Source organism: Phalangium opilio, unplaced genomic scaffold (assembly GCF_054372755.1).
Source record: "Phalangium opilio isolate 3A_F unplaced genomic scaffold, DU_Popi_V2 ptg000093l_1, whole genome shotgun sequence".
NCBI classification, from domain to species: Eukaryota; Metazoa; Arthropoda; class Arachnida; order Opiliones; family Phalangiidae; genus Phalangium; species Phalangium opilio.
In genome coordinates, this window is record NW_028324198.1 from 2,714,539 (window position 1) to 2,728,371 (window position 13,833).

The following is a 13,833-nucleotide window of genomic DNA, read 5'->3' on the forward strand; positions in this document are numbered from 1 at the left end:
TTACACTAGCTTCAAACACCACCATCCACTGGTCTTCCGTCTATTCCACATAGACACCAATCTGTATCATTGGCTTCTAACACCACCATCCACTGGTCTTCCGTCCATTCTACATAGACACCAATCTGTATCATTGGCTTCAAACACCACCATCCACTGGTCTTCCGTCTATTCCACATAGACACCAATCTGTATCATTGGCTTCTACTCCATTATCATCGTTTGGTTTTAGGATATACGCGGCGATCAGCTAGGGTTACGAGAAACGTCTAGCCTCCCTAAGGTAGGATCGCTACCAAAGGTTTTCGCATTTGCGGTTTTTCCTTACTATTATAATGGAAACGAATCGTATATATACCCCAAAATTTGAAGAAAGCGGGAAGAGGGGTACCCTTCACTTTAAACGTCAATATTAGCAAAGTTTGAGAAGATAATAAGTATAACTTTATTTTAAACGATTTAACTATTATTAATGTTAATTATTGAAGATTAAAATAATTAAAAATAATTATATTTATTTAAATATTAAAGATAAACCTCTCGTGCAAAGAGAGAGATTATCATTGCCTCCTATATCTACCAAGGCCCGTGCATGCGATATATTTCCTTCATTGCCTCCTATATCTATCAAGGCCCGTGCATTGTGATATATTTCATTCATTGCATAAACATAAGCGACATTGTTTTGGGAAAAAAATACTGCTTCCACTAATGCGTTTATACTCCTTGTTACTGTTGTATAGAGTAATCATGATAAAAGCTTAAAAAATTACGAGAGGACAGACCTTTTTTATCCTCATTCAAAAATATTTTTTGGTGCTAAGACTGCTTTAAAAAATCCAAACGGTTAGGCATTGGTAAAAAAGACAAATGATATTTTTCAAATCTTATGAGATAACGCCCACCTAGTTGAAAATTGCCGTTTTTTATCCGCGGGAGCCATTCCTTATGAGAATTTCGATGCTAGTAGGTTGTCAATTAAACTACCGGTATATTATTGTTGTTGGAAATTGGATATTAAGTCAAATTAAGTGGTTGTAAAGAGCCAGCAGGTTTTTGCCACTTCTTTTTGTGAGTCTTTGATTTTTATATGTAAAATGGAGGAAGATAATGTTGAGAGTAAGGATGAAATGCGGAAGCGCAAAGCGCGGGAAAGGATGAGGGCAAAAGGTCGACGTTTTCATTGGATACTTAAGGTTATATAATCTTCTCGACACGGAGAGGTAATATTTTGGTTTTCCCGACTTGTAGTTATTTTAATTTTCAATAATTAACATTAATAATAGTTAAATCGTTTAAAATAAAGTTATACCTATTATCATCTCAAACTTCGCTAATATTTACGTTTAAAGTGAAGGGTACCCCTCTTGCCCGCTTTCTTCAAATTTTGGGGTATATATACGATTCGTTTCCATTATAATAGTAAGGAAAAAGCGCAATTGCGAAAACTTTTGGTGGCGATCCCACCTTAGGGAGGCTAGACGTTTCTCGTAACCCTAGCCGCGTTTATCCTTAAACCAAACGATGATAATGGAGTAGAAGCCAATGATACAGATTGTTGTCTATGTGGAATAGACGGAAGACCAGTGGATGGTGGTGTTAGAAGCCAATGTAAGTGCAGACTGGTGTCAATGTGGGATTGACAAAGATCAGAAGCTGGTGGTGATTAGAAGCCAGTAAGAACAGATTGGTGTCCGTGTGGGATGGACGAAGAGCAAAAGATGGTGAAGTGAGAACTCAAGTAGAGGAGCCATTTCCGTGTCTGTGAAAGCAGTTCGGAAATGGCGAACACGTTTGCTCCGATTCGCAAACTGCGAACGCGGTCACGTGGGTGTAACAACGGACAGACACACAGACACGGCCGTTACAGAACCTCTCCTGGACTACGTCACACGGAGAGGTAAAAAATTGGTCGAGTTCCAAAAACATTTCCTACCCCTTCCCCTCAACCTAAAGTCGCGGAACACAGACGTGGGTGCTGGAATCTAGTTCGGCCGTCTACCACCGCGAGCGTCTCACGTTTTGGAGGGGAAATTTTGAAACCGCCACCAGAGGGCCAACCGTTCGTGTGTTATCAAGAATATTCACTTTCGCCGAGTGAAGAATTTGGTTAGCTCAGTACTTCTAGTCTCATCTCACTTCTGCTTACAATCATCCCACGGTTTAAAGATTTAGAATGAAACCAAAGAATTTGAGATATATCACTACCGACGCTATATACACACGCTATACCCGCTGATAAAACACGGAATTCCAATGGTATTATCTGTACTTATTATGGGAAGGATTCTATCGTAATTGTTGTGGCGAGTCTTCCTGGCGGCATATAAATATAAATTATAATTTCATTTGCCTAATTTTTTCGGGTTACCCGGAGCTCCCCCCCCCCATTCGAACTTTTTTTTGATTGCAAATTTCAATATTCGCACACCCCTACCACCATAAAACCAAAGCTGTACCAAACACGGCTGCCAAAGCAAAGCCAGTGACGTTTTCGGCTATGATTTGACGCATATATAAAGTGATGACGTCACTATGGGAGGTCCTCCGATACAACGCTGTGAACTGGATCCTGATTGGCCAGAGATAACGGCCCCTTTCATTTTGAAATTGGAATGTTTGATTATATTTTTTTGGCGCCAAATATTTTTTTTCGAAGATTCAAGTTACAATTTTATTTTATTTTTTAAGTTTTACATAAATTTGCCAAGCCCATTTAAATTACTATCCGTATTATTTATATTTTCAGAGTTTTTGACAATTTATCAATAAATGTTTGATTTTTTATTTATGGGTGAATGATCCTATAAAATTTGTTATTTTTTATTACAATACTTATAAAACATTTAATGAACACTTTTTTTTACTTCCTTTGTTTGCTTAAAACCCTCGTTTTAACCTTTAACATATTATTGCCTTTAGAAAGGTTCCTCCATTTACCACTCAGCTGCTGGCTCGACCTTTTAATTCCGAATTCATGGGCAATTTTATACCACGATCCAACACCGTATTTCTCAACACCAATAATCAAACGATCTTCTTCGTCCCCGGTCCAAGCTTTCCTGCATTGCTTAGCCTTAGGACTTCCATTATTATTTTGTAAATCTTTATTTAAGTTTTCAAGCTCGTTAATGCGTTTCCGTTCAGTATTTTCTTTATCGTCGTGATCTGGCAGAGCGACAGGTTTCAAAGGACATTTTTCTTGCTGCTTCACGGGTAAACGTGTTTCGTCATCATCTTGGTCTTGATCAGGTAACGGCGTTTCGTCATCACTTTGATCCTCATTTCCTTTGAGAGCTTTACTGGCGCTAATATCTACCCCTGATGACTTGCTTTCTTTGGAAACACTAGTTACATTAAGTTCACCGACATTCATCGATCTACCATGGATTTGTGTCGTTGATAAGACCGAGTCCGTTCTTATTTCTGAGGTGATACTACTAGAGCTCGCCATCTCCCTATTATTAAATACATCAAAAATTAAAACGAACTATATAGTAACACAAGCGCACAGAGCCTAGTACTAGACACACCGGACTAAACCTTGGACATAGGTTAAAGTATAACGAAGACTCAATTGAAAACCGTACAATTAAAAACTAAGAAGAAGCAGGCAATTTTACCCATCTAGTTCAAAACTTTCAATCACAAACTAATTCACAAGCCCGAATCATTCAAAATAAACTAAAAACACAATCGATCAGAAAAGCAGACTGTACAGCCCAATTTGAAATTAAAATTAAAAGCACTGGACTCAATATTGACCTTTGTACCTGTGAGACTGGACTCAATATTAACCTTTGCACAGGTGAAGTTGACTTATATAATGGAGGACTAGGTGTTTCCCTAAAATTTTCCACGGAGCACCTAGCAATCTCAGGTGACAATTGAAACAATTTCCTCGTTTTAGGGGCAAGAGTTCCATAATCACTGTCACGAAAATCAGTTCTTATATTTTCACCCTTTAAAAGATTGTCAAAGGCTTCTTCACATTTAGAAATTTTTCTAAGAGTGAATTTTAAACCAAGACAACATTATAAAATTGTGGGGGAAGCCAAAATTGATTTCTAACTCTACTTTCACGATTGATTTCTACTTACTCCTGCTACTTTGTTGGTGAAATTGGAAGGGTATATAATGGTAGAATTTTCTTCTTCGGGGTAGTGACAAATTTTCTCTCTTGCCTTACCAACGGGTCCACTCTACATACTTCACGGCCCAATGCCTTATTAACCATTCGCGCGACTCGTGTTCGTGCTCCTGAGGATATTTTATATGCTAATTTCTTTGGATATTTTTCCATTTTTGAAATAATTCTGGGTCTATCTGCGGGGAATTCCAGTTGGTGTTGTTAGTTGTTACTCTTTATGGATAGTGCTAACAGCAGCCTACCAGACCCAGCAGAGTAGCAACTTCACAATACGCAACTTAACTATGTTGTGTTGTAATTTTGCAAATTACACTAACACCAAAAGTTCAAAGATCAAGGCCGACTATATTAGAAGAGGCCGATGCGCGCTCCGAATTCGGTATTTTTTTGGATCTTTTGAATTCGCCAAAAACTACTACTAGAGGCGCACTTCGAGGGACGGTTTTACGTCACTCGCAGCTTTTGAAAATGTTTTCGCGCCGTTAAGAGGAGGGGAGAGGGGGTTGGACCGTCAGATGTAGTACTGTGAAGCTCTTATTGGCTAAACAACTTTGGTACCAGGGCTAGACATAAGGCACTAGTCAAGGCATTTGACTACTAAAAAAAATGCCTTGACTTACCAAAATAAATCGAAATATGGGGGTTCGCTAGTCAACTTGACTAGTAAAAAAAATGTCCCAAATATTCGTAAGACTGCTTCTTATTGGCTAAACAACTTTGGTAGTTGGTACTGGTCGGATATTTATCCGCTCGTGCCATGACTATACAAATATCCAAATTGCAGAGTAGCAGATTACACTAAAGAGTTCGAAGTTCAGGGATTTGCTATTGGTTTAAATAAGTGGGAGTGGCGTGGCGCTCGTTTTAAAACCGTGTGCGTAGAAGCTATGCGATCGAAGCGCGCGTATCAACTTCAAGCGGGTTAGACCAAGAGCCAGTGCACTACACAAGAGAGGAATAGAAGGTCGTTCCCTAAACGCCTCGGGTATTTTTCATAGTTAACTTCCGGTTTGTTCCTGGGAGTTATCCCAATGTCGAGTGCTTACAAACGGTTTTTTTTAAGCTGATGGCTGAGCTGAGCACGAAGATGTTAAACGTTGATCAGCTAAAAGGTATGTAACAAACTAATTTGATATTTTCTTAAAATTAAACCGTTAAATTGTTTGAATGTTTTGTAGTGTATTTCCGGAAACGTTTACCTGAGGTTTGTTCAAAAATTGAACGGGAACAGTTAAATTCAAACGAGAAAATAAATAATTGGAAAGTTGTTTTTGAATGTTTCTCTAAAATATGGAATACGAATCATGATACTCCGGTCGTAGATCATATATTGAAACAATTAGAGCAATTTAAAGTGCTACAGAGTACCACAGAAAATGTTTTTATCGAAAGTACTCTAGCTATTTCCTTTAATGAAAGAAAAGAGGATTTATTACTGTCGATAATATTGTCAGTAAATTCAGGATTCGCAACATTATCCAAATGTGTTCAAAGAACATTTGTGCGAAGAATTTATAGAAGGGTGTTTTCTGACCTAATTTCTGTTGCACAAATTGGATAAGAAGAATTTAAAAAAAAATACCCATGAAATGAGGGCAAAAAAAAAGCTTTGGGTGTGAAAGATTCTTCCTGGAAATCACGTAATGTTAAAATAAATTAAGATGTACTTCGGTATTCGCAACCGCCACAAAATATAGGGGGCGCTTCAGTAGTTCAAGATGGCGGATCTAAGGCAGGATGGAAAGTTTTAATAGCATGTCTGTTTTTATGTTTTTACCAAATTTTCTCATCGTTTGTTTTGATTTCACTATATTAATCTTAGAATGTTGTGTGGAAGCGGAAAGTTTAGTTTGTCTCTTAGCACTATTTTGGCTTATATTGATCTGAAAGAAAAGCAGGACAAGACCTTTGATAGGAAAAGATGCCTAATTGAAGGGGAAAAGGTGTTGAACGCTAAACATATAATCTGCTGCGGTATTCGAAAAAGAGATGCAAATTCATTAGAAATCATTGCCTTGTGCCTTAAGACAAGCGATTTGAAGAGTGAGCCACATCAAGTATGTTGCAGTTTGAAAATAAGGGAAGAATTCACGGTTAAGTGTTCGTGCAAAGCTGGCCTTTCAGAGCAGTGTAAGCATTCTCTGGCTCTCTTACTTCTGTTAAACAGAAGTAATATAGAGGCACTCGATGATTATAGTTGCACCGATACTACCCAGATTTGGGGGAAACATAAACTTGATGGTAAATTGATGTATGACCCAGTGCCGTTGGACACACTCTGTCATGTAAAACAAGCGGCAACAGTTCATCGGAAGCCTACAGAGGAAGAACTAAAGACTTTTAGGCAAAAGCTTATTGATAGTGCACCTCACTCGGCCCTTGCCTTGCATAAGAAAGGGAGAATAACAGTTGAGAGAAAGGATCCACCCACAGATCTAATTAATTCAACAGTTGCAGAGCAGGATTTACCCGAAATGCCTTCTGAAGATGCAAATTTTTCGACAAGTGACATTTTAACTTTAGCTATGGATAGTAACGTTTTTCTAGATGAAGCTTCATTGCATGAGATAGTTTTTAAGTCAGACGCTCAAAAATTATTTTATGAAAGCAATGTTAAGGTTAAGAAAGATCAAGCAATCCAAATTATGTTAGAAACTGAATTCCAAAGCGGAAGCACGAATTGGAATAAATATAGAAAATGCAGAATAACTGTTATGCTTTATACACTTATCAATTTAAAACTGAGAACTGGGCAAAAAAATCGACACTCATTTAAAAGGATTTCTTTTTAAAGGAAATGCCATCACTAAATTTGGTATCGATAACGAGAAAAACGCCTTAGCTAAATATATTGAAATTTCAAACGCTGACGTAAAATCTGTGGGGATAGTTATTAATCCACTAACCCCTTGGATAGGATTCAGTCCTGATGGAATTGTTTTTGTTGCTAATGAGCCAAAATATTTAATTTAAATTAAATGTGTTTACGAGGCCCGAAATGATTCCCTAGATAATGCATTTGCCCGCGGTAAAATTTATTATTTAACGAAAGTAAATGATACTTTGGTTTTAAAAGAAAAGCACAGATATTATGGTCAAGTACAATTGGGAATGGCACTGTTAAATTAAAAAGAGTGTAATTTCATAGTTTATGGTGTGAAAGATAATGAGATTCTACAGATTAGTGTGAAGAGAGATGAAAAAATTATACCAAAACTTTTAAAAAATTACATCTAGTGTATTTTAATTATCTATTGCCGAAAATTGCAGACAAATGAATTTATATGTATTGGTTAAAATTTATTCAAATTAAAATCGTTCTCCGCTCAAAATTGGTGTTGATAAATTGACAATGCCACAGGCGATAGTTATCATAGAATTAAAGAATGGCATTAACTCCCATTCAATTTTCTCATTAAAAATTCCAAATAATTTCACTCGTTGAATGGATCGTTCAACATGAACCCTGGCTTTAGCAATATCTACGTTGGTTGTTGCTTCCTTAGCCGTTAACTGCTTTTTGTTTTTCCTAAGAAATGGTGGTCTAACGAGCTCAATTCCCCTATTATAACATTCCTCATCTATGTGGAAACCTTTATCCACCATAACAGCATCTGTATATGGTATGAGCATGTTTAAAATTTTGCTTTCATTAGTAATGAATTTCTCAGAGGCACGTCTTCCGTAGGCTCTACTGACGAAAATTATGTTTCCAGCCGGAGCTACACCAACTAAAACCTTAGCAGTATGACAACCTTTATAGAAGGAATACGTCAAAATACTACATCTCAAACATTTAGGCTTTTCAATCGGTACTTCAGTACAATCCAAGACCAATCTTACGTTTTTATATTTTGCAAAACAAGTCGGCAGATTTTGGAGATTTTCTTCCTTACTCGGCCATTCAATTGCTGCTTTTAAAACGTCTGCCATGGCATGAACAGCCTGCTGAAAGTAACGTCTGCAACTTGTTTCAGAGATGCTTAGCATAGTAGCGATGGCTGTGTAGCTCACATTGAGTTTCATTTTCATAAGCACCAAGAATATTAAACCTTCAATTGGGAGCGAAGTTTTGATGGTAAACACAGTACGTGTTAACTCAACCAGTGTGTTGAATAGTTCGAAAGAGGGCACCCCGCACATCTTTTTCAGATCCTTATCAAAATGTTGAAGTTCTCGATATTATAAGTTTTGACTTGACAACTTTTATCAGCCTTTTCTATTGGAACTGGTGTGGACGTAGTGGGAGTTGAGGAATAAGAAACGAGGTCGTGATCAGAATTTTCTTCATTTTCAATAATACATTCCGTATTTTCGTCTCTTGATTTTGAGCCGCTAGCTTTCCTTGGACTGTTTTTCACTAGTTTTTCTTCGCAAATTCTTCTTCCTGATAATTCCCTTTTCTTCGAGCAACGTCATGGGTAAATTTTGAGATGGTACTACCAATTTTTTAAGTTTTTGTCTTTTAGCCGGTAAATCTAAATAATGCAAGTTGGAAAAGTTAATTGAAATATTTAAAAAAACGCTCCAATACAATATTCTCAGTTTAGATTAATAAATAGAGCATGGGCAAAGGCCTAAGTTATCTGGAAAGAAGAAATCTGTCCGACGGAAATGAAGCCCACAAACACGCATATAATTGCTAATCTTTTTACCAATTTTCAATTTCTGTTGCCATTCGGATCTAAGATGTTTATCCTTTGGAAACAAGGGCATTGAAAGACCTGGGATGAATTTCTTTTTCGATGAACTTTATTGAGGTACACAACAGAAGGACGGGGCCATGTTTTCTAAGCTAAGAGAGACAAACTTAACTGCCTTAGGATAGTGTTGATAAATACCGCTAGTCGGCGATACTGTCAGTGGCGGCTACGAATGTAGCCGGGTTTTTAGCAAGATCATTAAGAAAGAAAAATTGCCCGAAAGCGATTTTAGATGAAATAGAAAAACAAGGACAGAACTTATTAGATGAACATGATAAATCTGAACGATGGATAGGAATGGTCGACAGAGGAGGACTAATCAGAGTTGAATAAGTGTTTTTCAATCTTGTCATTCGAATGAAAGTAATCTCAGACAGGCACTATTCCAAATCTTTCGGCAATATCACCAATATCAATTTAAAGGTCATCGCAATAAATGAGATCCTTGAAGATCCAATTATTTTAGAAAATTGGGTGAAGATTGGTAAGATTGACACAGCTATAAGAAGTGGTTGAAAATTGTAGCCGATACATTTATGAATACTCGTGGGAAAGTTCTCGTTGGTGACGTGTTGCAGCATTACCAGCATGATACAAAAGAATCTTTAAAGGCGAAAAGTCTTTAAGAAAATCACTGCAAGAAAAATCTGAGGCTGCTTCAAAAGTTAAAGAAATTTCACAAAATATAGAATCCAACGCACACAAATACACAGGCAGCCCTTCAAAAATTACTCCTAAAAATAAAGAAAACTCCCCGCAAAAACCAAGTAAAATTGTTTTAAATAATTCTGAGTCTAAAAAGCGTAAAATAACAAGTACTGTGATAAAAGACTCAAAAATAGCGGATACTGTGATAAAAAGCTCAAAAATAGCGGGTACTGTGATAAAAAGCTCAAAAATAGCGGGTACTGTGATAAAAAGCTCAAAAATAGCGGGTACAGTGATTGAAAAACCAAAAATACCAACAAGAGCCATATTAAATACTCCTTTATTTAAAAATGCAATGGTAATTCCTCCTGTGAATCAATCCAGGATAGCTACTTCTCTAAATAAAGCAATAACTACTCCCGCAATTAGAAAAATCCCCTAATAATTACTAATGTTTTTGAGAATGGAAAAGTATTAACTCCTCTCCTTAAAAAGGCAAAGGTTCCTACTGTTATCAAAGCACTGCCTAGTACAAACAGTGACCAAAATATTCTGTTTAATACATCTACATGTATAGAAAATAATAGCTTAAATAAGGAAGATTTAAGTTTCTTAGAAAATGATCCTGACCAGGATTTATTTCTACAGTACTTATAATAAAATTTGTTTACTGATCTCATTTCTCTACTTTATTGTAATTTGGCATTTCCACCAATGGCTTCTAAAAAAATCCTTTTAATGATTCTAATTTATCAATATTTGATTGGTAAAGCCACACAGAGAGATTATTGTTTCTGCCCCCAGCTGACCTCATCCGTCCAAAGTATTGCTCTAGTGGATCCTGATTTAAGTGCTGTGTTAGCACATAGGGTGCTCCTTTACTCAAAAGAAATTTGACAATTCCAACAGTTGAGCACACTAAAACATTTTACAATTACAAAATTAATATTTCAGTAGGTCTGCTTCACCATAGAATATACACATTGTGTATATTCTATGGTTTCACATTCATTAAATCATCGAGTTTTTACCAGTAATTTTGAGACCATCAATAGCCTTTTTCGTAATTTTATGCACGCATGCGCATTATGTACGTTGTGGATAAAGTAGCAGACGACGAGTCCGCCCTATAGGGAAAATGGCTGGAGTGATTGACCGTGATATTTATTTGGATCTTTATTATAAAAAATTTAAAATATTGGAACTAAAAGAATTGCGCAATAACAAAGGAATAGCATTCAAAAGCAATTGGAAAAAACAAGCCTATGTAGATGCTCTAAAAATTCAGGAAATAGAAAATGTTCCCATTGGAAACCAAGGCTTAGAGTCTTCTGTAAGTTTTAGTTCTGAAGCTGTTAAGCAAAAGCCAGCCTTGAATCCCTTGATTCCTGTGAATGCGGTCAGAGTCGCGGAAGAATCGTCCAAGTTAAAGTGCTTCAGTAACGTCGAAAAGCAACGAATAATTCCTAATGCGAAAAGAGTCAAAAAAGAATACGTTCGGGAACTTTCTTTTGAAGGAAAATCATCCCTTCACGCTGATTTTATTTTGGAAAAAAAATATTGAACTCATTACCGTTCTTTCGAACACCGTTTGTTTTGCCTAATCCTGACGAAATAGCACCACCTGCCTGGTCTTCTGACTTGACAGTATTGCCAGAGCTGGACATAAATGATGTTTATGACTATTTTATTCATGCAAAGGTTAATATTGACAATGAAGAACGGAATGATACACTGTTAAAAAAAGGTATTTTGAAGGCACTATAAATTACCTCCGGGACTTTTTTAGTACCCATGAACGTATTCTATTAGTTGTCTCACAGTGCGGGTATTAAATGATTTCGAAAAAGGTATTTTGGGAAAATAAGGTATGTAATGAAACCTTTTAGAGTTTCAGCGCTTCTAGCGGTATTTTATCGTACCCTGGATGTAGAAAAGGACTTAACAGATCCCTTTAGAGGGATTTTTTAGCTCCGGCCTGCTGATTATTTCTAACAGTACTAGAGTAAAGTAAAATACATGATATAATGCTTCTAGCCCAAATTCTCTAACACTGCTCACTTCACCATTAGCACTAGTAATGACAGCGCAGAAGGTATCGCTGGAGGAATATTATATATAAGCATAAAGAAAAGTTTCGGTTAGGTTTATTTTTATGTTTTCCACTTAATAGGGTAGTGGTTTTCTACCCGATATTTAAATTTCAATCGCAAGCATCCTAGCTAGTGGTTTTTCTTAAATATTTAATTGCATATAATTAATATTAATTATTTTCTTCTACAGTTATGTACATAAGCATACGTTACATCATTTAAATGTGGTACAATTATGATATAAGGTATACATAATTAATATAAAGGTTTGAATCAGAGCGTACGCCTTGAGTCCCCATTCACAAAATATCCATAAATATGTGACCCTCAATTACTATTATAATGTAACAGTGCCACACCTTCCTTAACAAGGGGTAAGCAAAACTTGGGGAAATCTATAGCGGTTGATCCCTTGCTTACTTTTATGACCCTGCAAGCCTACAGCACAGACACTAAAAGGCGAGATGGATGGCAAAATTTTACATTCGTACTGCGAGCCTACAGCGTAAAAGACGAGATGGAAGGCAAAATTTACCCTCGCGTCTTTCCGTCTCAGTAACATCGAAGTTGTCTATTGCTTACCTTGTCTGAGAATGATTCAAGCCCGTGGTAATTAAGGAAAAGCTTACCGGTTTCAAATGTGCCGCCAATATTTCTGATGGCGCGAAAATATAATTTAGACCTGTTCGTGGGTTTTATTTGACACCTAATTCGGTAGCTCAAAATACCTTTAAAAGTATATTTTCGAACCTTTTTGAGTATTAACAGGTACCCTTTCGGTAATAAGGAGTACCTTTCAAAATTTTAAAGTATTATTCTGACCTTTGTTGCCTTGTTCGGGTTTAAATGATACCTATTTCGGTATCACAAAATACTTTGTAGTCCTCAAACATACCTTGATAAAGAGGTATTTTAGAGTACCTTTACACAACGGTATTTTGTAGTACCTTTATAGGTACGTCTGAGGAAACATCGAAAAATAGCTTTAAAGGTACTAGACAGTACGGTTATTTTTTACAGGGTAAGAAAAGTATTAGTCGGGCCATTGCACACAAAAAGGCTGGGGATATGCATTCAAAATTATTGGTGGCACAGGTAAGCCTGATTCTATAATGAAGACAAAATTTAAGATGATCATGTAGTTTTAAAATAATGATTTATCAATAGGTAACAAACACATTATATTACGTAAAGTCACAATGCTATGCTTCAGAAAGGAGCCTGGATTATAAGGTTGCCGTTTGTCTCAAAACTAATGGTAAAGTTTGCGCCGGTGGATGCGAATGTACAATTGGGAAGTCAGGATCTTGCAGTCACATTGGTACTCTACTATTGTGCATTGTGTCATATTGCCAAGCACGAAGTAAATCTGGGGATGGTGCATGTACTTCTAAACCTTGTGTTTGGAACCAGCCAAGAGGAAAAGCTATAGTTGCATCAGTTTTGAAACCAAGTATGTTCAAGAAACCGAAGCTTTTTGAGGAAGATTATAAATCAAAACCAGAAGACGAAGAACCATTTGATCTTGATCCCCGATTAAAACACCATAGAGTTAACAACCCACTTTCTATAGCTAAGGCTGTTTCAGAACTCAGTGAAATATTTCCAGAAACGGGTTTAAGTCACTTTTGGGATACTTCAATGTTTGTTTCTGAAGTTCCTGATGCATCTCAAGAAATAGAAATTGCTGCAGTTGAGGAAACTCTAGTCAAATCCAAAGAGAATAACCCTGAACCAAATGTGTCTGCTATAGAGACTATTGGTAAACTCCATCAGAGCAACATAGCTACAGAATCTTTTGACACTGCCACTTTCCAAGATGAATATTTTAAGCAAGCTCGTAACATTATCTTGATGCCGCGAAGAGAAAGTGTTATTGTCTCTGATGATGATTCTTGGGCTTATGTCAACAATCGTAAGATAAGCTTGGATTTAATTGAGTATTTGGAAATCCAGACCAAGGCACAAACACAGAGTCAACTCTGGTTTGATTTAAGACCAGGTAGAATTACCAGCTCTATATTCGGATTAGTTTACAAAGCAAGATGCAAAGCTTTGCCAAAGTTTACGATTGAAAAAACCTTGAATCCCAACCAGCTGTGCAAATACACAAAACTACCAAAGGCAATGCAAAGGGGTATTGACCTAGAGCCATTAGCCATAGAAAGATACCAAGATATTACTGGATTTTCGGTGGGGAAATCAGTTCTTACTCTTCATTCTAAATATAATTTTCTAG

The 13,833-nt window shown here is 36.7% G+C and overlaps 1 protein-coding gene across 1 annotated transcript; it reads right to left on the minus strand.

The window, feature by feature from the left end:
* Positions 1-7,459: 7,459 nt before the first annotated feature.
* Positions 7,460-8,303, minus strand: LOC149640306 (uncharacterized). The gene has a single exon (XM_089850671.1). The coding sequence runs from the start codon at positions 8,291-8,293 to the stop codon at positions 7,460-7,462; it is 834 nt and encodes a 277-aa protein (XP_089706797.1). The 5' UTR covers positions 8,294-8,303.
* Positions 8,304-13,833: the final 5,530 nt, after the last annotated feature.

What these genes read in the sequence shown, in the direction of transcription:
- LOC149640306 (XM_089850671.1), bottom strand. Translation starts at nt 8,293, where the DNA reads ATGTGCGGGGTGCCCTCTTTCGAACTATTCAACACACTGGTTGAGTTA.